General features: G+C 40.0%; 1 protein-coding gene across 5 annotated transcripts in view; it reads right to left on the reverse strand.

Moving 5' to 3' along the window:
* The window catches only part of svild (supervillin d), an 89,582-nt gene extending 76,126 nt beyond the window's left edge, over positions 1 to 13,456 (reverse strand). The window contains exons 1-11 of one of the 5 annotated variants that reach the window (XM_015976580.3): positions 13,182 to 13,456; positions 12,832 to 12,976; positions 10,270 to 10,388; positions 9,361 to 9,452; positions 7,213 to 7,329; positions 6,911 to 7,081; positions 6,701 to 6,809; positions 6,345 to 6,515; positions 6,050 to 6,217; positions 5,769 to 5,906; positions 2,441 to 3,333 (exon numbers count right to left, since the gene is read on the reverse strand). In XM_015976580.3, coding sequence (XP_015832066.1) covers positions 3,310 to 3,333; positions 5,769 to 5,906; positions 6,050 to 6,217; positions 6,345 to 6,515; positions 6,701 to 6,809; positions 6,911 to 7,081; positions 7,213 to 7,329; positions 9,361 to 9,452; positions 10,270 to 10,388; positions 12,832 to 12,976; positions 13,182 to 13,301 — 1,374 coding nt within the window. In that variant the 5' untranslated portion in view covers positions 13,302 to 13,456 and the 3' untranslated portion in view covers positions 2,441 to 3,309. Of the gene's footprint in view, positions 1 to 2,040; positions 3,334 to 5,768; positions 5,907 to 6,049; positions 6,218 to 6,344; positions 6,516 to 6,700; positions 6,810 to 6,910; positions 7,082 to 7,212; positions 7,330 to 9,360; positions 9,453 to 10,269; positions 10,389 to 12,831; positions 12,977 to 13,181 lie in introns of those variants that run through there. The other 4 variants (XM_070545607.1, XR_011516894.1, XM_015976578.3 and 1 more) reach the window with 4 other exon arrangements.
* Positions 13,457 to 23,603: the final 10,147 nt, after the last annotated feature.

The following is a 23,603-nucleotide window of genomic DNA, read 5'->3' on the forward strand; positions in this document are numbered from 1 at the left end:
AAAGAAGACAATATGGTAACTTGATATAGACACAATAACCTTAGTGCTAAAATAGGTAGGGAAGATTGTGGACTTCAGACGATATTGGCACCCAGCCCCCATCATAAGGCCTCTTCCCCACAAGAAGACCATGACATCCTTCCACATCCTGGAGGCTATCATTTCCCAGGGCCCAGAAATGGAGCTGCATATCAGTTGTCTTATTAAAAACAGGACAGCAGAGGATACACTTCCTGCAGCAGCTAATGAAGCTCAGTCTACCAAAAGCAATGACGGTGCAATTTGTTGAATCCAAATGCACCACTTCTTCACTTCACTTCTAATGGTCTGATCTGATGCTACCACAAACAAAGACAAAGTGAGACAGTAGTGAGTCGTAAAGGGTCCTCTTTACAGGATCTGTTCACCTCCAGAACCCTGAAGTTAATCAGAAAATTAGATCCTGACCCCTTCCACCCTGGAATTAAAGTTTGAAGCTGTTCCTGCGGTCCACTGAACCAGTACTCCATGGCATAGAAACAGTGTGTTTATACATTATCTAAAGTCGATAGGTCGATCTAAAAAAGTAAACTAGGAGTCTTTACACAATAGTTTACATGTACGTTGGAAAACTGAACACTCAAAGGAAGTATGTTCCATTCCAGTACAGTAGGTGGCGTCCTTTCAAGTCTGCATTCCTCCAGTTAGCTTATAGCAACACAGTAAAAAAAACACAGGCAGGAGTTAAGCAGACGGAGTTAAAAGAGGATATGCACAATGGCTTAAGGAATGGAAAACAACAATGCTGCAGCACAGCTTACTTGGTACGTACTGTGCTGTTTGTGGCAATGGTATTATCAAAAGACCACTTTCGTGGCTCGTCACTTCTGGGAGTGACTGGTATCAGCTTGACTGATCCATTTACATGCTGATGAAGTCGGGTACTAACTGCATCTGGGTGCTTCAGCACGATTAGAACCAGTTCGCCTTCAGCATGACTAACTAGCTTGCATGCGTAAAAAATAAATAAAAAAGGTTAGTTGCCTGGTTTTCTAAAGCGCTCGTAAATGCACTAAGTATCTTCCCAACTACAAATGGACTATCAAATACTCATTAGCATACTCTTTCCATACAGGTCCAAACTGCCCTCCAGAACATGCATATTCAAAGCTGATATAACATTTACACTTGTATTACTTTGCACATCTTCTTTGCTTGAAAGTGTGTATTCTATTAAAGCATGTGAACAAAATTACTGTGTTGAGAAAAAGAAAATCAAACAAGTCTCAGTCATTGCCCAATAAGTCTGCCACTATTTACATAGCAGTAAGAAACAGGGCTGGGTTGAGGTTCACAAGTGCACGAGTAATGAAACAACCTTTAAGTTACCATAAAACTATTTCTAACAGCTTTCCTCATCTCTTTTATAAAATATTTTTGGACAACTGATCTTGCACAACCTTGCTTCAAATGTTTAATTATTGTTGTCAGTTTGCTACGTTTTCTTGGGGGGCAACCTTAATAAACTGCTGCAGTTAGCAGCCTGGATTCAAACACTGGATTAGTCATTTGTAATTTCATAAGTTTAGCTAAGAACAAGCTTAATAGTCACGTCTAAATAGCTATACAACGTAATGGCTGTCAGAAACTGCTCCCTTCACACCTTGAGGATTATTTAAACTTGTAACACACAGGAAGCAATCACTGACTTCTATCCGGAGCAATAATGCTAAAGTTACCGTGTAACAATGCATTTATAGCATAAACTTCCATGCCACACCGTGACATAAACACACCTGCGCCACTTTCCTAGAGGTCGCGTATAGAGGTTAGCAAACAGAATGTGAACTAAAGCCCCCTAGCCTGTCCGAGGCAGCTGTTTAAACAGAACGTGAGGAAACCGCAGTGCAGACGCATCAGCTGTATTTTGAAAAGTCCCTGGCAGCGCTAACGTTAACCTGAGCACGTAACTGCCTGCGGCGACAGCAACCCTTCCGCCGGAGAGAGAGCACCTTCTTACCGGTGGCTAATACCAGGAAGCAGGATTGACTGAACACCCACCTTATTTCAGAATGCAGTCTCGCTTTAAATGCACATTCTTCCGTCACACCGAGAGGAGACGCAATATTAGGCAGCCAAAAGCAAACGCGGCAGAGAATGCGCCTGGCAGATCTGTCTCTTCAAACTTAAAATGCCTTCTTGCTTTTGATTGGTCGAGGCCGTTGACTTCGTTGCGTTCATGTGTTCCTCGTAAACGCCCCTTTTTGTTCTTTCATGTGAAAGAAAAACATGCTCATATGCATTTCTGAGAGCCAGGAACAATATTTTATGCAATTGATTATTTAAAACAGATAATAGATTAAATATATTGGTTTCAAAATCAAGGTTTGTCACCATTGCCCATCTTCATTTTCTCCTTTTGGCTCTGACTAACGTTTCCAGCAAAAGGATCAAAATATGCTGTTTTTAAAATGTTTTATTTTTGTTTATTAATTACACGAAATGTGCAATTTCAAATTTCAATCATGGCTATACTTCACCTCATAAATCACACACGTTTATGTAATCTGTATTAACTTGTTGTGAATCTAGGGTTGTATCTATCTAACTACTGCAAACTTACTTTGTGGAAATTATTAAGAAATCCTCTGAAAAAGGAACAGACCATCGCACCAAGTAATACAATAGCACACCCTGCTGTTCAAATCAGCACAATTTGGTACACAAAGTGTAAGTGAAAGTGAAAAAAAATATTTATGTTTTTGCCTGTTTAGAACCCTAGAGAGCATAGAGCTATTGTGAATATAATGGAGTTACATGTTAACGGCCTTTTCAGCATGTATGCAAGTGTTATTTACAACTACAACAAGCACCTTACCCTAAACTGATGTCTTGATGGTTTTTATATGGTTGCATTTACACTTAGCACATAAATAAATGAATACAAATAAAAACTAAATGAATGAAAATAAAAATTCTGCATGCACACAGCACTTGTATTGCATAAGTATGCAAGACTACGAAATTAGTCACAGGTCAGGTCTTTTTTTAAGGAATTGCACAAATATACCATCACCCAGACACATAAACCCAAAAAGTACAGTGCACTTTTTACAAAACATTGTGTGAGAATTAATACCTTTCTGTAATAAAAACACTTAAGACAATAAAGGTCAACAAGGTCATTTCTTTTAGAAACACAAGATGTTCTTTATTTTGTTCTTATTGTGTCTGAGTGTATTTTGCCATCCAAGCCTTTTTTTTTAACTAATTGCATGTAGAAAGCTGTGATTCTTGCAGTGGCGCTGATCCGTGTCTTTCCCCATCAGGTTAGTTGGGTAACACCAGGCCAATCTGAAAAACAAGCACCTGTTATTGTGAAGTAAAGACAAACTTTGTTATAATCCCTAAAAATAAAACTTAAAATAATTTTTAAAAAGGGCTCTGACTTTTACTTATACTTGAACTTTTTGTCAGACAGCATGATCTCAAAATCTGCTATTACATGCTCTTTACAAGGGGTCTTTGAGCTGTTCTACAGAGGAGTTTGTTAATGGGTTCGTACATTAAAATATAAATGGACATATTTAGCTGATTTCTTTGCATATCCCTCCTACAACTCTGCATGAAGAACAATCACTGATGCAGTCCTGAAAGTAATATATGGGTGAGAGATTATCTTGAGATTTCTTTTCTAAAAAAAACCATAAAATAAATTAGCTTTTCATGCAACTTTAAACCTTACTGAGCTCTAGAGAAAACCTATTAAGCCAGTCAAAGAGCAGCACTTAACCTCTCCACATTTTGAAGCATCTGGGATGTGTATTATGGTCAGATAAATCAGTATTCCAGAGGTTTTTGGGAAGAAAAAATTGTATTCTCTAAACCAAAGATGAAATGGATCTTGGATGTCATCGGAAAACAGTAAATCCAAAAACCAGTCTCTGTTATCATGTGGGGTTGTATCAGTGGCAACAGTGATTTACTTCTGTAATAGAACTCATGCGGAAACATAAAGCAGTTTAGTGTAGCAAACGTTGCTTTCAGGGTGACATTTTATATAAATGTTCACATCTTTTTTATCAAGATATTGAAAAACGGCATTTTTGCACACCTTGTAAAAGCATGGCTTGAGAAGAAAACAGTACAGAAAAACCCTCCTTGTACAACTGAACCATCCTTTTAATAGAAAATGCACAAAACTTTTTAACTTGATATCTGACAAAACACACACACACACACACACACACACACACACACACACACACACACACACACACACACACACACACACACACACACACACAGACCTTGGGGAGCCATTTTCAAGTGTGAATGGTTTTAGAACGTCAGGACTGCCCAAATGCAGCAAATACCTAACTGGATTGATGCAAAAAAAATTGACACTAAAGGCCGGAACATTCTTGCTTTTCAACCTCGCGTTTACGCAAGCAGCAGGCTGCGTTTTTGTTCACATACTAGCTGCTGCACTGCATGTAGTACTGGAGGATTCCACTAGGATGGCACAGGAGTGTGCTCAGACCAGAAAGAGAGCCGGGTTTGTGGATGCAACCAAAACAAACATGACGTCAATAGAAGAGATGCGTAACTGGTTAATTTTGAGATCACAACAGAAAAAAAGACAGCAGAGGTACCATAGATGGTATGAAAGACCAATAAACCAGAGACGGTGTCACCATGGTGAGTGTGTCTCGCTCGTTTGGTAACCTACTGGTTACACGTATATTGAACTGTTTGGACGCGTCAAGGTAATTCCAGAGGAAATGCACAAACAGGATTTGGAGACTTATTTCCTGATATCTGGACATCTCACCTCTGATTGGCTAACAGCAAGATGACTCTACCTCTAACTCTGATTGCTCTACAACACGGATGTTTAATTTCCACAAATAATACAAGCCTGGAGGAGTTCTGCCATATGGTGGAGTTGCTAATGCTAATGTTAGCTTCTAGTAGCTGATATGTTCTCAGCTGTTTCCTGGACGCTAAACCAACTACAACCTTCCCCGTCATGAATCATGAGTCCATGAATGTGAAGTGACGGTGTGACATAGATCTGTCAGGCTTTTGAAATCCTAAAGTTTCAACGTCTATTTTCTATCAGAAGCTAATGCAGGAGGTAGGTGTAGGAGACAATTTTCATGGTCAGCCTGCATGAAAAACTCAGAATGACCATTTATAATCAGAAATAATCATTAGGAAATGGTTTTTCAGTGTTGCACATCTTTAAGACAGCAGCAAAACACTTTGCTAGTGGTATTACTAAGACCAGCCGTTAGCATGTCAGTCCCAAACTATATTTCTACATACCCAGACCTTAAAATAAGTCGTATACAACCAGCAAGATAAATTTTACTTGGAAATACACTCAAGATGTGTTTGTGGAAAGCAAATTTAAAATGTTAGACGTTTGACTGATTACTGTAACAAAGTTGTGTTGTAAGCCTGGAATGCAGGAATTGATATATGCTGAAGAATAAAAATAAACTTGACAAGACAAAGTGCAACATATCTTGTTTGGTACCATTTGTAATAAACAATAAAACAAAATAAATGTAAGAATAGCTTCTTTTTAGCATCGTGCTTCCAGATTGTCTAAACATTTTTGATCTGAGTTTGTAAAAACCCAAAGTGTTATCTTCATGTGAGCGATTTTGTCAATTTAGCTCCAGGAAGCAGCATCAAATGACCAAGTTGCAAAAGACCTCCGAGTGCACAGACAGAGAATATTGAGTCCTGGCAGGTGGAGATATTACTCTGTCGAGTACCTTGTCGGGGCTCATGAGAGGACACGTCCAGTTGTACAAGTAGTAATGAACTCTCTTGTCACTGATAGTGAACTTGAGCTTCTCCAGGAAACTTGTGTTGTCCATCACATCCAGTGCACATAAAACGTCAAAGCCTTTCTGTTGGCGAGGGACCAGAACAGTAGTTACCGTCACAGTAAAAACAATAAAAGTAATAGTTACCGTCACAGTAAAAACAATAAAAGTAATCTAAACCAATAGATTAGGGGGGTATTTATTCGCTTTTCTTCAGATGCACTTACAGATTTAGCCAGTATCAACGTGTCCTTCATGAGCTCAGCCAGCTCTGTGGCAGCAGAAGTAATGCAGAGAAGATAAGCTGCTCTGAGACCAGTGTGGACAGGGTGATTCAGAACTCTCTGGGAGACGCCGTAGAAACTCACCACATCTGTCAACGTGCCGTCATCTCCCTGTGAGCAAAGAAGGGGAGGTCAATCAATTTTTAACCACCACAGAACAGCATCATTTAAATTCTATACAAAAATGTTGGTGAAAGATCTTTTTTTCTCTCTTCAAAGAAACTTAAATTGAGTGAACCTCCACCACGTAGGTGTCATTCACATTCTCCCTTGGTAAGAACCAGTGCTCTACTTCCTGCAGAGATAAGAGGGGGCTGAGGTGAAACTTGCTGAGATTTTTCTGGAGCAGTGAGTGGATCCCTGGAGCATCTTCTTTGATCATAGGGCGCAGACCTTGTACTTTTGGAACCTTGGGAGGGAGAAAAAAAACAGCCATGTCAGGGCAGAGAAAATGCAAAAAAAAAAAACCTTCAGAAAACAGCGTGTTTTACCATAAAGAGTTCATGCCTAAATCAATACTGCATGTCCTTTTAACGAGAGCACGTTTCAGAAGCAGTAGGGGTGCTCTGTCTGCAGAGGGCAGCACACACAAACCTCAGGTAAACAGTAGAACTTGATGGCTTGCTGAAGACTCATTTTCTGCCTTAGACCCGGGAAGTTGACCTCCATTAGCTTACGGGGATTCAAAGGTCGATGCCACAGACTAAGAAGAATTTAATTGTTTGTTTAGTGGGCAAAATCCACCTAATTTAATTTCAGTGGGTCTGATTTGAGTGTTAGGCTATTACAACACACAAAACAAACCTGCAGGAGCTCAGTGGAGTGGGAAGCACTGTCCCAGCTGTGTACACAGCCTGGTGCAGCCCCTGCTGGTTGACCCGCCTCGTGAGCTCCCTGATCAGAACTGGAGCCATCCGTTTAAGACGCAGCTTCTTATGAACACAGAGGAATTTCACTTGCACCAGCTGCTTCATCCTGTGTGACACATTTCAAGCCTTTAAGATAATCGACAGAAAAACTGCAACTGTTTAATGCTTCATGCACTAATACTGCTCATCAGGTTTTACACATAAATATATCTTTGCATGTGCTTACGAGTTACTCACGTCTCATAAATGCGAATCCCTGCAGGAACGGCAGCAATGAAGCCGACCAGCTTCTTATTGCTGTCTACTCTCACAGCCAAGAGCCACTGGAGAAGGCCGTTTGGGGACTGTAGAGCCCTTTAGGAGGAGACCAATGCCAACAGTTATTTATTTCTTTAAAAGATCAATTCTGATAGATCACATTTTTGAAGTCATAGTTTTTCTTATCTTCAGGCAACAAATGCCACTGACAGCACACAGAAAATGCTGAATTATTAATTTCAAGGCAAAAGTTATTACATTATATTTTGATGTATGTCGTCCTCAGGGCAGAGACATCAATTAGAAACATCACTGAGCTATAATGAGCTGTTATATTAAGTTAACATATTAACAGATGCTCATTTTTAAGAAAAATTGTACAATTTTGTCAACTGATAAGAGGGAGGCGATGTTTTTGCCTGTGTGTGTGTGTGTGTGTGTGTGTGTGTGTTAGCAGAATATTTCATGGATGTATTTTAATTAAAGGTAACAATTTCATGTACATCTAATTGACTTTTGGAGTGATCCCTGCTCAAATGTCCAGCAGCTGACCTTGTAACACACAAAATTGCTTAAAGGTGTGGGAAACTCCTTTAATCAATACATTTGCAATAATCTGTTGTACTAAATTAATACCTTGCAAACTCAGGGCAAAAAAGCGCAGAAACACCTGCATAAGCATGGATGAGTCTGCCAGATAAGAAGAGAGCTAAAAGCCACACTTGACAGTTTTGCTAGTTTTTAGCACCCCCTAGTGTCAGTTAGTAATTTTCTGTGGTTAAACAGAAAATTAAACTTATCTCCTCGCTGAGCTGTCTTTTTAACACCTTAATCGAACTGCTGAAAGTCTCCTCAGCCTTTGTTCGTTTCTACAGGAATGGTTCATCACTAAATTAAACAAATGAGTTGTGTTCATGATCTAAAACATGCAGGAAACGTGCTGGAAGCAGACTGCCGTGCCAGGTGTGTCAGCTGAATTTTTTCTAAGTCCAACGGTCGGCGGCCCACCACTCTGAAGTTGCAAGTGCAATATTCTGGCCACAGAGAGCGGTATGGGTCTGACTGACATTTAATTAACCATGTAAAGAGTCATTTTAGCATTTGACCTGACACGGAGACAGAGGTGAAAGAGAAAGGAAGAGACAAAAGGAAGAGGTGTGTGTGTGTGTGTGTGTGTGTGTGTGTGTGTGTGTGTGTGTGTGTGTGTGTGTGTGTGTGTGTGTGTGTGTGTGTGTGTGTGTGTGTGTGTGTGTGGGAAGGGAGGAGGGGGGAAGGGGTTCCACAAAAATAAACAATCAGTGATGAACAAGAGTGCTTCTAGACATGCAGAAAGACAAAAACAAACACAAAAATTAAGGGACGCACAACAATACAACAAGAGCAAGCTATCACTGTGTCAACCTGATGAGGAAATATAAAATTAACATTCTTTTACTGAACAATCACAGGGTAATAAATCACAGTGCATACAGTGCCAACCACAGCCTTACGGCATGTGTTGAAAATGCCCAAGTCCATACTTATGAGAGCACCATGTGAGCATCTCTGTGTGTACACGCGCTTGTATATGTAAGGTTTCTCTATAGGAGCACCCAATAGAGAGTGTGAGGGGCCACAGATCTGCCCCCCCAAAGATGCGTAGGAGATGGAGGGAGCTCCAAGTCCCAGAGATCCAGGAGCTGCCCCAGAGCACAGGGACCCCAGGGAGACTGTAACCAGAAAAGCCCCAGCCCCCTCTCAAGAGGCACAGAGGATTGCCCCGGGGGCCCACAACCAGCAGCTGGCAGTCCCGGGAGATATCAGCGGCAAGCCTACAGGCCCGCCCGCAGCCTCCCACCCCCAAGCCGGCCAAGCCCGGAACCCAGCGACCCGGGACCCATAATGTTATTTCAATCTTTATCCAACACACCCATACCTCAGTCAAAGGTGGTGGATGACGTTAATTTCTCCAAAGAATGTTAGACATTTAGTTTGTTTAAGAAACCAATGCTATTCTTAAACAATGATTACTATTTTAGATCAAAGAAACATAGGGAGGATAAAATCAAAACGAAGTACAGTTTAGTCTCAAGGAGATATTAAAAATGCACAAACCAAGATGACTGGATGCATCTGGCTGAAGCCTACCATTGCAGATACTCCAGAGAGAAGTCAAATCTGATAGTGTTGTCGTCGTCTTCCATGTAGTTCTTATTTAGTAGACCACACAGCTCTCGCAACTGAAAGAAAGAATCAATCCTCTTGAGCATTATTGTCTGGACTAGGGCTAGGCGATATGGCCTAAATTCAATATTACGGCGTTCGCATCGATAACGATAAATCAACGATTACTACATGTATGTGCAAAAACAGAAGTTGTCCACTAGGTGGGGCTGTCACATGTATTACTTTGAGTGACTTTGCCACGACTGGAGGTGGTACAGCTTCTTAAAGTGGCATGACCTGTGGCCAACATACACACATCTTTTCATTTCTTAAATTATCAAATTTAATGACATGGGAAAAACAATAGATTAGAGTCAGAAAGTTCGATAATGATACATTTTCGATGTATCGCCCAGCCCTAGTCTGGACTTCGCGTTTTATACTCATCCACTTGGTCAAACTTACTGAGGTTTTCCAAAACGCTGTGTCTTAAAAGAAAAAAAATCTCAAGAGCAACAGAGCTAATAATTATTATTCAAGTTAATGAATGCTGAAGGCAGAATGAGTGATGTCAGAAGTTGACGTTTTTGGCAGGAAGCCTCCAAATTTCTTTTCTAACTGTCTCAAGGCTTAGCTCACAAAATTTCTTGCATTTTTCCACTCCATTTTGAAAAATGATGCTAAAACAAGCGTGACTGTGCACCTTTGCCAACTTGTAATAAACTGAATTGTAGCAGATATGTTCACTTCTTGTGATTAGTTTTGGAAAGGAAACTGAGCTTGATTATTTCTGGCTCACGTTACTCAAGAGTTTTCTAGCCAAAAACAAAAAAAAGAAAGGGTTTAATATTTCTGAAACTGATTAGTTTGACTCAATTTTAGGTAACTTACCACCAGAGAGTTGCTCAGGTCAAGAGAATCCCAGCAGAAACCTGGAGGTAGTGAGTAGGGCTCCTTTCGAACACTGGTTTCCCCCTCTGCTATTGGACCATGAGTTGTAATGCTGTCACCTAAAAGAGAAACGTGTATGCTCATGCTCAACCACATAAAATATCTACCTGATAACCATGACAACCACATAGAAGGGTAGGATGAAGATTTATGTATGGCTGGTAGGAGTGAAATTCTCCTCGTTTATATAGGATGGTCTAGAACTTGCACAGTTTCAGTTCTCTGTGTGAGTGGGAGGGCTTTTCTCTCTGCAGGGCAGGGGCTGTGTCCATGACGGATTTTGTGAGTTCCCAAGGCCCTATCAAGCTGTGGCTTATGAGCCTGAAGGTGTCTCTGTGGATGAATATGCTGTCTGCCTGTGCTAATGACTCTGTTGCAGACAATTCCCGCTTCTGTCATAACTGACTCCAGGATTGTAAACTTCTTCGTCTAGTACCACTAATGTGGCCTTGGCCACTTTTCTGTTGTGATCACTTGTTTTGCAGCCTTTGATTTGTAGCCTAGAAATCTAAACAACCCATAGAAGTAGCAAAAATAAGTTGCTTTGTAGGTTGGTCAAGCCACACTCCATTGTAGCATTTGCAGGTCTACTGTTGGCAGTACAGTTTTGTTTCTGGCCAAGGAGAGCACTATGTTTGTAGAGACATCATGTGGGTTTACCGCTAGAGCAGCGATAGAGAAGAACTACGAAGATGGTGTTGGCTCAGGAATGCTCATGGCTCATGTTGTTTGTTGCTCTGATTGGTCCCCGCACTGTCCAATTCTGTGCAGAGACAGTTTGAAAGACAACTATTGATTCCGCCCCACTACCTGGTGGTTTCAGTGGTTCGTGGCCAGACTATATATTTACGTATACGGTGAGGCTTGCTAGGCTACTAGATTTGTAAAGCTTTGTGATAGTAAAGAGACTCTGAGAGGATTTCTATGAGTGTCTGCTGATCCTACATTCAGTTCTAAGCTGCCACTGTTGGATCCGAGATAAATTGTGGTAATGATTTACTTTGTGGTGATCTCTTTCTTGCAATGGGTAATACTTGAATGTGGTTATGAATATGACTTTAAATAGATTAATTTAGGTGGTGAGTGTCTGTGTGTGTGTGTGTGTGTGTGTGTGTGTGTGTGTGTGTGTGTGTGTATTACCCATTCAAATTATAAGTTAATTGCAACACACTACTAAATTGTAATTGCATGGATTGAGCAAAATTAAAATAGTTTGAGAGCTCTACAAATCAGCTCCTATTTCTTAGAAGAGCCAAATTACACCTTTCACTGAGAAGAGACAAAATGCTTCCTGGATAGTCACACACTCCTATATCTGTTTAGAGACAGACTAACAAACATCACTCAACTTCCTACATGTAACTGAGGTATACTTTTCACCCCCCCCCCCCCCCCCGATAATTAACTAGTTTTGTACACATTCATACCCTGTCACAGGTTGTAATGAGCTGTTGAAATGGCAGAAATGATTGATGCTACATTTATGTTTAGAAATATTAACAGTTTTAAATAGTTGTAACAAAACAAAGTAAAAGTGAGTCATGAAAAGGGTAGAATGCCTTCTGCGGGTCAGGGATGAGGTCCTGCCTCAAGTGGAGGAGTTCAAGTATCTCATAGTATTGTTCACGAGTGAGGGAAGGATGAATTGCCAGATCGATAGGCGGATTGGTGCTGCGTCCATGGTGATGCGGGCGTTGTACCGATCTGTCATGGTGAAGAGAGAGCTGAGCCAGAAGGCAAAACTTCCAATCTATCGGTCTTCTATGTTCCTACCCTCACCTGTGGTCACGAGCTTTGGGTAGTGAGTGAAAGAATGAGAATGTAGATACAAGCGACCAAAATGAGTTTTCTCCGCAGGGTATCTGGGCTCTCTCCCTTAGAGATAGGGTGGGAAGCTCGGTCATCCGGGAGTGGCTCAGAGTAGACCTGCTGCTCCTCCACATCGGGAGGAGCCAGTTGATGTAGGCCGGGTGGTCAGGATGTCTCCTGGACACATCCCTAGTGAGGTTTTCTAGGAACGACCAACCGGAAGGAGACCCAAAGGAAGACCCAGGACACGCTGGAGGGACTATGTCTCTCAGCCCCTGTGACGCGACCCCATATTAGCAGAATACAATGGAAAGATGGAAGAAAGGAAAAGTTTCGGTTTTTAGACAAACCAGCTTTGTTATAGCTTTGAGAAGAACAAATTCATTGTATGAATGGGAATTAAAAAATAGTCTTGATAGGCAAGTTGACAAAGAGACAGGAAACTGGAAAAAATGTTGCTGTTCAAGGTGACAAATTCTCCCTTCAGAACACTGAAGCTCTATAAATTCCATCTTTTAGCCTATTTTAAGCTATGCTAAGTTGTATTTAGGCCCAAATTCTTCAAGTCATCAGCCCTTTGGCTAGACTTAGTTGGCAGGCAGCCCCTGCAGGGACATTTTCTCAGCTTCAGCCAAGGTTTATTAAAAAATGTAGACCTAATGATACATTTCAGAGAGATACGTTTCTTCTTACCCAGTTTGGGGACAGGTTGTGTGTCCCAAAAGTGGTAGGTGTGCCTTTTGGCCTCTTGCAGGGTCTTGGGCAGACATTGGCCCAGAGAGAAGAGATGAAGGGCTTTCTGGATCTCCTGCTGTTTCTTCTCTGGCAGAGCGTCCAGCTGGCAGGAGAAATGAAAGGGAAAGGACAGGCCACCATAACCCTGTTTTAGCTAACTCCTACATATGTCAGCCTGAGGACACATGATCAGTAAAATCTCATTATTTCATTTGGCAAATTGAGTTTATGTGCACAAACAAACCACCGAAGTTACTTTCAATGTGCAAACGTCTCTCTCTCTCTTTCACACACTCTAAAATACAAACCATGGCAAATGGGTCTCTGGGTCCCTCTGGTCTCCAGGCATTTTCTTTCTTTTGCTTCTTGTTGCTCTTTTTAAGACTGCCACTCTCATCATCCATCTGCTTCTGATCGCTAAAAGACATTTTACCCCCTAAAAGTATTTTCCTGTGTTTTTAGAGCTATAGAACTAGATAGCTCAATTAAAATGAAAACACTAAACACTTGTGTAGTTAAAAAGACCTTAAACCAGTCTGTTACACTGTGACGCTGTAGGCAAACTGGGGTGTGTTTTTGAAACACTTGCAGTTGCTTTGCTCTTATCTCTGGAAGCAGTGAGGGGAGGAGAGTGGTTGCCATAACTACCCAACCCAACTCACACCCAGCTGACAGATAACAGCCATTACATTTAACTTGTCGTCTTTAGAAACTTGTGAACATAAATGTCTGGAAAGGCTTTTGGATTTAACAGGTCAACAGAATAGAAAGTCTCTCTATGGCAGGGATTGCCAATATTTTAGAAGCTGAGAGCTACTTTGTGAGTATTTAAAGGATATTCCACCCAAAAATTTTATTGTCTTTTGACATATTTCCCAGCGTTAGATAAGTGTGAAAATAGTTTTTTAACCAGCCCAGTCATTCTCCTGACCTGCTGTGCTCCAAAACACATATCTAAAAACGCCCAGGAATAACTAAGGGTAAACCATTGGACTATTCTAAAGTGGCCTTCTATAGTCCTGACCTCAATTGTATTGAGTCTTTCAAAGGAGCTGAAACATGTCATCTGGAAAAGGCGCCCTTCAAATCGGGGACAACTGAAACAGTTTTCTTATGAGGAGTGGGCCGAAATACCTGCTGATAGGTGTGGAAGTCTTAACAGTTATAGGAATCATACAATGGCAGTGGTTGCCTCAAAAAGTTGTGAAACAAAATACTAATTTAGGGGTACCATTACTTTTGTCCAGGCCTGTTCCATGAGATTATTTTTAAAATAATTCCATAGACGAATGGTTAAAAAGAAAATGCTGGGCGTCACTCGTGACGTCTGCAGCTGCGCAAAACTCAAATGGGGGACAGGAAGGGTTTTACTCCACAACAAAACATTGAGATACAACACGGCGCGATGGATGAAAGTGATTTTACTAAGACTATAAATGAGCTCGCACTGACGTGATATCGCAAAAAAATACATGTTATTTTAGGTTACGACCCATATAGTTTAAAAAGTTGCACTTTTCATACACTGTGGAGGATTTACCCAGCGCTAAAGCGATTGGCAACAAACTACCCTGTGCTGTCAGCCTCATATTACACTGCAAACCAATCGAAAGTCTTTACAAGCCTGGAAGCTTACAGCTATTTTATTTCAGGTTGGTTAACCTCTTTTTGATCCGGAGAAGTCTTCAATCACCATCATCTTGTGTTTGCTCGGTAGTGAGTTGTGCTATTTTATTCATTAGTTCATAATAATAATGCTATTGCTAATGCTAATGATCAGAATATGCAAGGATCTACTTGTAACTAACTTTGTAAATCCAAATTTCTGGTACATTTGTTTGATTTCCACGTTACAACACCAGACTAACTGCTAAAAACGTTAGAACTCTGAGAGCTGTTTGCAGTGAGGACACGTGAAAACAGTATAAAAGTGTTATCCTGTCATTTTTAATGGCTGTTTCCAAGCAATTGTTTAATAAAACACTCAGTAATCTCTTACTTGTTAGAAAGTGATCACTGTAATCTCTAGCATTGTCTTTTACAGCTCTTGTTCTAAGCCGTAGAATACTTCTGCCATCTTCTTTCAGTAGATATTTTTTTTATTAAGTCCTTTGTGGCACACTACATTCAGGACATTTGTCTTTGTCCTGATTAGAGTGATTGAAATAACCGTAGACCGCACAGAATTTCAGCATTTTAACTCCAAGTCACCAAAGTAAACAGTGTTTTGTGCAGCACCGGCTACTTCTGGACCCCATCTGCATTTGGTGATATAGATGCAACGTCATGTGAAACCCTGCAATGTCTGACTTTCATTGGTTAAATTTCATAGAATTTAAAATTTACTATTACGTTTGTCAGATTGTCAAGCTATTTCTGTGACCATTGTGAGTTTTTCTTTCATTGACCAAAGGGTACCAACAATTTTGTCCATGTCTGTCTATTTTGATATATTACATAGATTACATACATAGTTAAACTAAAATGTGCTGCCATGGCAAATGCCTCCAATCTGATGTGGAAATATTTGTATTTGGGCACCTTTGGCTCCAAGATGGTGACGATACAAAACGTTCAAAACCACCAGAGATACAATCTCCACTTAGCTTCATGACTTTAAGTAGCGCATGAAAAATGTACAAAAGTTTATATTTTTCAGTTAAATGGTAAAATGGCTTGTACTTGAGATAGCACCTTTTAAAGTCCTGGAACCCCCCATGGCACTTTACAACCCAATCAGTCATTCGCTTGTTCACACACACATCCACACCCTGGTAGTGATGAGCTACATAGCCACAGCTGCCCTGGGGCACACTGATAGAGGTGATTCTGCCGTACACAGGCGCCACCTGTTGCTCCGAACACCAGCAGCAGGCAAGGTGGGTTAAGTGTCTTGCCCAACGACACAACAACAACGGCAGCATGAGCAGGGCTCGAACCTGCAACCTTCTGGTTACCACCACCTTTAAAGCAGGCAACAAACAAAGCCAGTGGTAGATTTATTCAAATCTGTTGTACCACACACTTTCTCCCTTCTGGGTATTCGTAACACTTTTTGTGAGCATTAGCTGTGGCATCCTTTGCATTGTTCATGATGAACGCTCTCTGTGTACACCCTGAGGGAGGTTCAGTGTTTTCCCTGAGGAGTTGGTCGCATCCGTCTGTTGTGCATCTTGTGTACTGAGCTCACTCCATCCACATAACCACTGGCGCTAAATCGGTCTACTCTGCTTTGATCCAAAATGCTTTAAACTAAAATATGCATGTGAAACAGAAGCAGCCTGGATGTTTTTTCATCCTTAAAAGTGCAGCCTGGAGCTATTTTTGTCCACACTTCATGCCTCTATGTTATTATCCTGCCACTCAAAGTTAAATGCCAAGAGGAGAAGGATGCTACCAACACCTGCCATCATTCAGGATGAGGCAGAGGATTTGGTGGAAAGTGTATAAACAACAGCTGATTGAACAACAGGGAGGTAAAGGGCAGAATGAGGTAGACAAACATGCTCTTGATATGATTCAGGTGTTTCAACATGATGTGATCTACATAAAGAAATTAGGCTTTTCTTTACAGGTCTGTGAGTAGGACCAAACCTGTAAGCCAAAGGGTACAGCAGCAGATGTATGCAGAGGGAAGAGTCTAAATAAAACGTCCTGTGAACATTATAAAGCACATCCATGTGACAACATCTAACCCGCTTCTAACTGCAACAGAACACTGTTTTTGGCAGGTATCTACATTTAAATAAACTAATGGTGATTTGTGGTGATTCCAGTTCACGCCCTAACCTGAGGTCAAATTTATATCTGGTTATGATGTACATGGCGACAACTTTTATGTTCCACATAAACAGGCATTCCTCTCCTGTGCAGCTGTTGGATTTAAAACTGTGGGATGAGTGCAACTCTACACAGTGGATTTTTGCTTATGCATACAATTCTGCAAGATGTTATCAAATTAGTTCCATCTCTGCACGTTCAAACATGTTCAAAAGTCCGCTGTGAGGAGCTAGAAATGTAAAGATACCATGAGAATATTAATCAGACACTTTGATGAGTCTCATCTACGGGGAATGACCAACATTAACAGTTTGAAAAAGGGAAATTTGGGAATAAAGAAGAGGACCTTGAGTTAGGCATTCTCAGAGGATGACTGCTTCTCATGACCAACATGAACTATAATATGTCAAATCCTGGTCCTCAAAGGCCATTATTCTGCATGGTTTACTTGTTTATTTGTTCCAACACATCTGATTTGAGACATCCAACTTCTGTGGAACTGCTTCACTGGCGTGCTTTACAGGTAATTCGACCACTGAACCAGGTGTAAAGGGGCAGGAAAACAATTGGATTATGCACAATTCTGACTCTCGAAAACAGAACACAACTGGAGTACAGTGTGGCTGAAAAATTTGAGAGACTTCCTTTAGTGTCACACAATCATGATGCATGATCTTACAAAATTTCATTTCACAAAAGATTGTTAGGGAGAACTGCAGAATTGTTAGCCAATCAACATCGCTGAATTTTATTCCTCTAGGACTCTGGCCAACAGCGGCCCTGCTACAAAACAGCTAGCTAGCATGCTCGAAGGTACTACTTCATCTCTTCCCTATCTCTGTCACCTCCTAATTCACATAAATTCACTGTTGGTTTAATAAAAACAGAGTTGAAATCATAGTTGTAGCTGTTACTACAGGACATGTTTATTTGTTCTTATTTTATATGATTATAATCTTCAAAACAGGAAATCTAATTGTATTTCATTTTAGTTCCACCTACTGGTATAACCTAATAGTGCAGATAATAATGAATTAAGACACAGGCTGTTGGAAATTGAAAACTCAAATAGGAAAACAAATTAATAATTAAAAAATGTGAACAAAGAGAGAACGAGTGGCAGTTTCTCACATGGTAGGCTTGTGTATTTATTTGAGCATTATAGTCAAATTTTTCTGCACATTTTCTAGTTGACTTATCTGTTAAACTGCTTATTTGGTGGAGGAACATTAATGATTGTTTTGGAATTATAGTGTTTTTTATTTATTTATTTTTAGCTTTTTTATGTGAATACTTATAATGAACTAAAAAGGGAAATCTTTTCACATCTAGTGCCACCAAGAATGTTTTTTTTACCAGCCACTACATGAACTCCATTCTTTGAGCTGTCTTTTGCACTTTTGCTGTATCAAATCGAATCAATCAAATCAAAGATACTTTATTAATCCCAGAGGGAAATTAGAGTTCCAGTACACACAATTCAGAGATCAGACATACATGGGCAAGACACATGACAAGAACTGGTGACTGTGGTCATTCGCAACCCTGAGTCGCACTACCTTAATAGAGATAAGAGGGTTACATGAGGATTGGTTCATGTGGAGGGGAAAAAAAGGCACTTCAGAGTTACCCTCCACCAGGAGAGCAGCTTTGCTCTGCAAAAAAAAAAAACAAAAAAACACCTCAGACAGATATGCAACAGACTTCAGACAACACAACATAAGTGTCCACTAGGTAGGGTGGTGGGTTGGTACTATCCCAACTTCAGTTCCTGCAGCCACGATAAGCAGCGCATGTCACCTCAGTGTGGATGAGGGGGGAGCATTGAGGGTTGGAGGGTTGCAGTGACCCTGGAACTTTTCAGCGGCCTTCCCGCAGTCCCGCCCAGGCTGGGAAAGGAGACAGAGTTGAGTTGCCATAACGACGGCACATTCCACATATCTTCTGAGGGGGGAGTTTTCAGTGGAGCCTTGCAGGTTCAAGGACGCCAGATTCCGATTAGAAATTGTTTTGGGGCCAGACGGAGATAATTTCCTCTCTGTCTTACAGTTTGTTGGTCCTCGACCTCTCAATATCCCAGTAATGGACATTAATCTATCCCAATCCGTGCTGATTCGTCCACTCTCTCCTTGATGGCATCCATCTTTTGTGCCAATGAATGAATCTCGGCCAAAGTCCCAAGCTTACGATTCATCTCGACAATTATGTGAGTCTTTGAATTCACAGCGCGGTGCAAACCATCTCTGAGCTCCGGGATCAGGCCAATATTCCTCGACAGCTCGTTAATTTTCCGGTAAGCCAGGTAGCCTCCAAGGCCAATGAGCAGGAAACCCGACACCAACAAAACGAATATCCACACGTCTTCAGAGTCCTCCACAGACAGCTGAGATAGACAAATCAAGTTCCACTGTTTCCAGGAGTCCATGATGTGTCCAACTGGGTCTGTCCCGGCGGGGCATCCAGGAGCCCCTTCTCCCGTTCTCACCGTTGAAAAAAAATTATCAATCGCATTGAGAGACCAACTGACAAGATCCATTTTAGTGAATTTCAGTTTCCAGAAAAAATGCAGAAGCAGCTGTGCACCCAGCACACAGAGACAGACAAAAGTCTTGAGGATAAGAAATGGAGGAGAGGAGGAAAAAAGAGTCTGCACCCTCCAAGAGCCGGAAGAAGAAGTACATTTTGTTTATATGGTTATTAATAAATGCAAATGTATTTATTATTGTGTTACACTGAAGCCTGTTTTGTTCTCTCGTGTCCCCAACATGATTGTTGAATAAGAGTGAATCATTATGGACCTATTTCCCACTTATCATATTGTATCACATCATGGTCACAGTCTTCCTCCACCACTTTAAAACCTATAGTCTTAATATACAAGCAAGCAATAAAAATTATGGATCAGAAACCACTAAAATGTCGCATTTTAAGGAAACATAACCTTCTCACTCCGGAAAACTTTATTAATTTTAGCACTTTAAGATTATTTTTCAAATGTCTAAAGAATAACTTGTCTATACTGTCGTCTGCTGTGGCCATCAGACATCAGTGCTCTCATAGAGTGATACACGAGCCTCCACTTGTGGTGATTGATTGTCTCATCCCTTGGCGCAAGTCTACTTTTGACCAGTCTGCTCTTTCTGCAAAGGGAGCCAAACTGTGGAACTCTCCACCTTCTGAGCTAAATCTAGAAACTGACAGTAAACTTTTTAATAAAGGACTCAAAAAATGGCTAAAGTCTATAAAACAATGTCCACATGAATAGTTTTACACTCATTTAATTTGCTGCTTAAATAGCCTTTTATTTTTGGAAATAGTTTGCAATTTTCATCAGTTTTTCTTTGATTTATTTGATTTGTTTGTATCTTATTTAAATGTTACTTTTTAGAAAAGGTGCCTATGGACAAGTGTTGCAAATTAGCACTTGTGCTAACACACTGAAACAATGTATCTGGTTTGTCCAATGTAATTGCTGTGTCCATATCAAATAAACATCATCATCAATAAACCACCACAGTCTGGAGATAAAAGATCTAACTTCTCACTCAAAGCAGGAACCAACTGGATATTTATTGCATAACGGTCCAACTTCTGGCTGATTTTTGTTGCAGAATAGTCATCTTCTCGATGGAAGGGGTACAAAACAGAATGTATTTTTAAATATTTTCAAAAAATGTTTATGTCCCTGACATGAAAATTTGAAAAGCTGTATTTACTTTTGTCAGTGACAGCGCATACCTTGCATAAAATGTTTATAAAAGAGTACACCTGGTTTTGTGGAAGTTGCTCTTGTTAGACTTGCAAGCAAGGCCTCCTTGTACCTGCAGCCTCATGAAACATGAATGCATATTATTTTAATTTATTAGTAAAGTTTTTGGTTTTGCCTTATGTTTTATTGAACTTCAGCTGTACTGTGTTTCTATCTCCTCACCAACTCTGTCGCACACAACCAGAGAACTGACTGTTCAAACTCTTGTTTAGAGATTGGTCTCACATTATTATTTTTTGATGGTCTTGTTCTGTATTTGGAGAACTGGCTGTATGATAAAAGTTTAGAGTGAACAAAAAATCATTAAAAAAAACATTTAAAGTAGAAATGTGAAAAGTGTGTGACAATTGCTATAAACTCACACTCATTTTTCACACTTAAATGAATGAATCAATGAATATTGCCCAACACTTTTCATAGCAGAGAATAAAAAAATCCACAAAATGTCAAGGTTTAACATACATGTGTGTTAAAACATTTAAAGTGCAATTGTTATTATAGACCCAGTGACGTGTGACGTCACGTGGCCACACCTCCGCATTAATGTTTGTTCATTCCCATATTTATTTTGTTACATTATAATTTTTAATTATGTTCTTTTTCAGTAAGCCACACTATTTCATCTCATCACCGAGACTGTTCCATAATTAAACTCACAAAAATGACACACGTCTGTATTTGGCATCAGTTCTTACTCTACCTTTTGAAGTTATATTTTTCTTATTTTAACACAAACAAATCCTGAAAACATGAGGGGAGACTGTTATTTGCTCAAAATGAAATTCCCAATGCTTTAATATATACAATATCTACTGATTTTACTTAATGAGACTATGAATAATTAGCAGAGGTGTGGACTCGAGTCACATGACTTGGACTCGAGTCAGACTCGAATCATTATTTTAATTACTTCTGACTTGACTTGATACAATCTATAAAGACTTGACTTGGACTTAAACGTCAATTACTTGCGACTTGAATCGACTTGCATCTGTTGACTTGATGATGACTTGAGCATATTTGAAATTTTAGCACAAAAGTGGCACGACATGGACAAAATTCATAAATCATTCTTTGTTCTGGGTTTGATTTTGAATTTACCGTATGAAATAGTCATGATGTACTTTTATGGCAAAAAATAAACAAAAACAAAACACATCTTCAGTCAATTTGGCAAGCTGGTGTAGAAAACAGTAACTAAAATGAAACTAATCCTTCTTTATAGGAGACAGGTGCCTACTCTATGCTGTCTCACGTATCAGTCTTTTTGATGGGCTTGTAAACGTGTCTAGCCTGAGGCTGTGTGAACTTGTTGCCCATGAGGGAACAAAAAGTGGGCTTTTCACATCAACACACACTATTAAACAGATAAATGATATAACACATATACCTTTTGTTGTTGGCAGAAACCCATGACCCTACAGATCAAATTCTGGAAAGTTGAATCTTTTAGAGATTTTGCAACTGAACAAACTCATCAAGTCTGATAACATTTGGAAAGGCAGCACCTCTCTCCTCCCTGACAGAAGATTTAGTGCTGGCCTGGATTTAGGGTCCTATTTATTTATTTAACTTATGTTTTTCAGGAGGATAAACTGCTGCTATTCAACATCTGTTCATCAAAAAATTCACTTTGATTTTGCCAGCAGCCCAAAGAAGAAAGGCTGATTGGAGGATCCTCCCTTTTAAGTCATGCAATCATAGAACTTTGCTTGTTAGTATTATTTAGCCATGATGGTGTCCCTGGTGAGTGGACCAGACAGCACCATTAGCATTCACTATGAGCTGTGGTCCCAGCACAGTTGGCCCGAAGAGAGCTTGCTATCACTTTAGAAGTGGGAGGCAGAAACACCAGGCACCTATCATTTCTCTCCAACAATAGTCCCATCTTAAAATCCTGCAGTCATTATAACTCAAAGTGACTTTTTCAACAGCATGGAAAAATGTGCTTTGGGAGATTAAAATAATGACTTTACAAAAGTGCCTGGTACTACCTCACAGATCCAAAACTCCAACTCACTTCTACTTTCTGCTTACTTGAATCTCATTCTGCCCTCTTATAAGGGATTGAGGAAAAAATGGACATCAACATGCTTTGGCAATCAGCTACAGTTATTAAAATGGTAATGGAAAATTACCTTAGAATTTCTCTGTCCATGAAGTTGTTGGTGTTTGCATTATTTAAAAAAATTGGTTATATTTGGCTGAAAACTGTCTTTGCCATGTATATGTATTCCAATTACCAAATGTGTGGACTCGAGTCACATGACTTGGACTCAAGTCATTATTCTGACTTGATAAAATCTATAAAGACCTTCGACTTGACTCGAACTTGAACACCAATTACTTGCGACTTGAATCGACTTGCATCTGTTGACTTGATGACTTGAGCATATTTGATATTTTAGCACAAAAGTGGCACGACATGGACAAAAATCATAAATCATTCTTCGTTCTGGTTTTGATCTTGTATGGCTAAATGCAGCAGCACTTTGTTTATAATGAGTTTCAGTTGCACTTTCTGCTTGTTTGAGCAAATAAATTAAGCTTTAAGAAGCTTTATTTCTGGAGTTTATTTATCATCGTCATTAAATAGAAGTTGGACAGATGACTTGATTATGACTTGAAAATTCAAAGTTAACGACTTGGATTTGACTTGGACTTCCACATCATTGACTTTGGACTTGACTTGGACTTGGTTGTCTTTCACTTGGACTTGACTCGAGACTTGACTGGAAAGACTTGTGACTTACAAAGCAGTGACTTGGTCACAACTCTGCCAATCACACAATCTCTGGTTTTAACTACCCCATTACTTTCATAAAAAATCAACATGGATGATGTTACTTTATATATATATTTTATAAACATTCTAATAATATGTGCTCTACTTTTGCATATTTTACACCAGAAGGACTGTGGAACTATGGACTCTTCCTATTGTGTCTGCCCATGATAGTACCCTCTTCCCCTTGGCCTTTATCTAGCTATGAAGCAAACCACCAGCACTAAAAGCCCCACTTCATATTGCTTGATGTTTTGTGTGATGTTTATAAAAATCTGCAGCAACCTTTACAGACCACTCTTGATAATCCAGCGCTTTATGCAAAAAGACTTTAGCAATTTTACTATAAAGATCAAGCTCACTTTTTTTTCAACACATTTGCAGTGGTCTCTTAGC

The sequence above is a fragment of the Nothobranchius furzeri genome, chromosome 16 (assembly GCF_043380555.1).
Source record: "Nothobranchius furzeri strain GRZ-AD chromosome 16, NfurGRZ-RIMD1, whole genome shotgun sequence".
Lineage (NCBI taxonomy): Eukaryota > Metazoa > Chordata > Actinopteri > Cyprinodontiformes > Nothobranchiidae > Nothobranchius > Nothobranchius furzeri.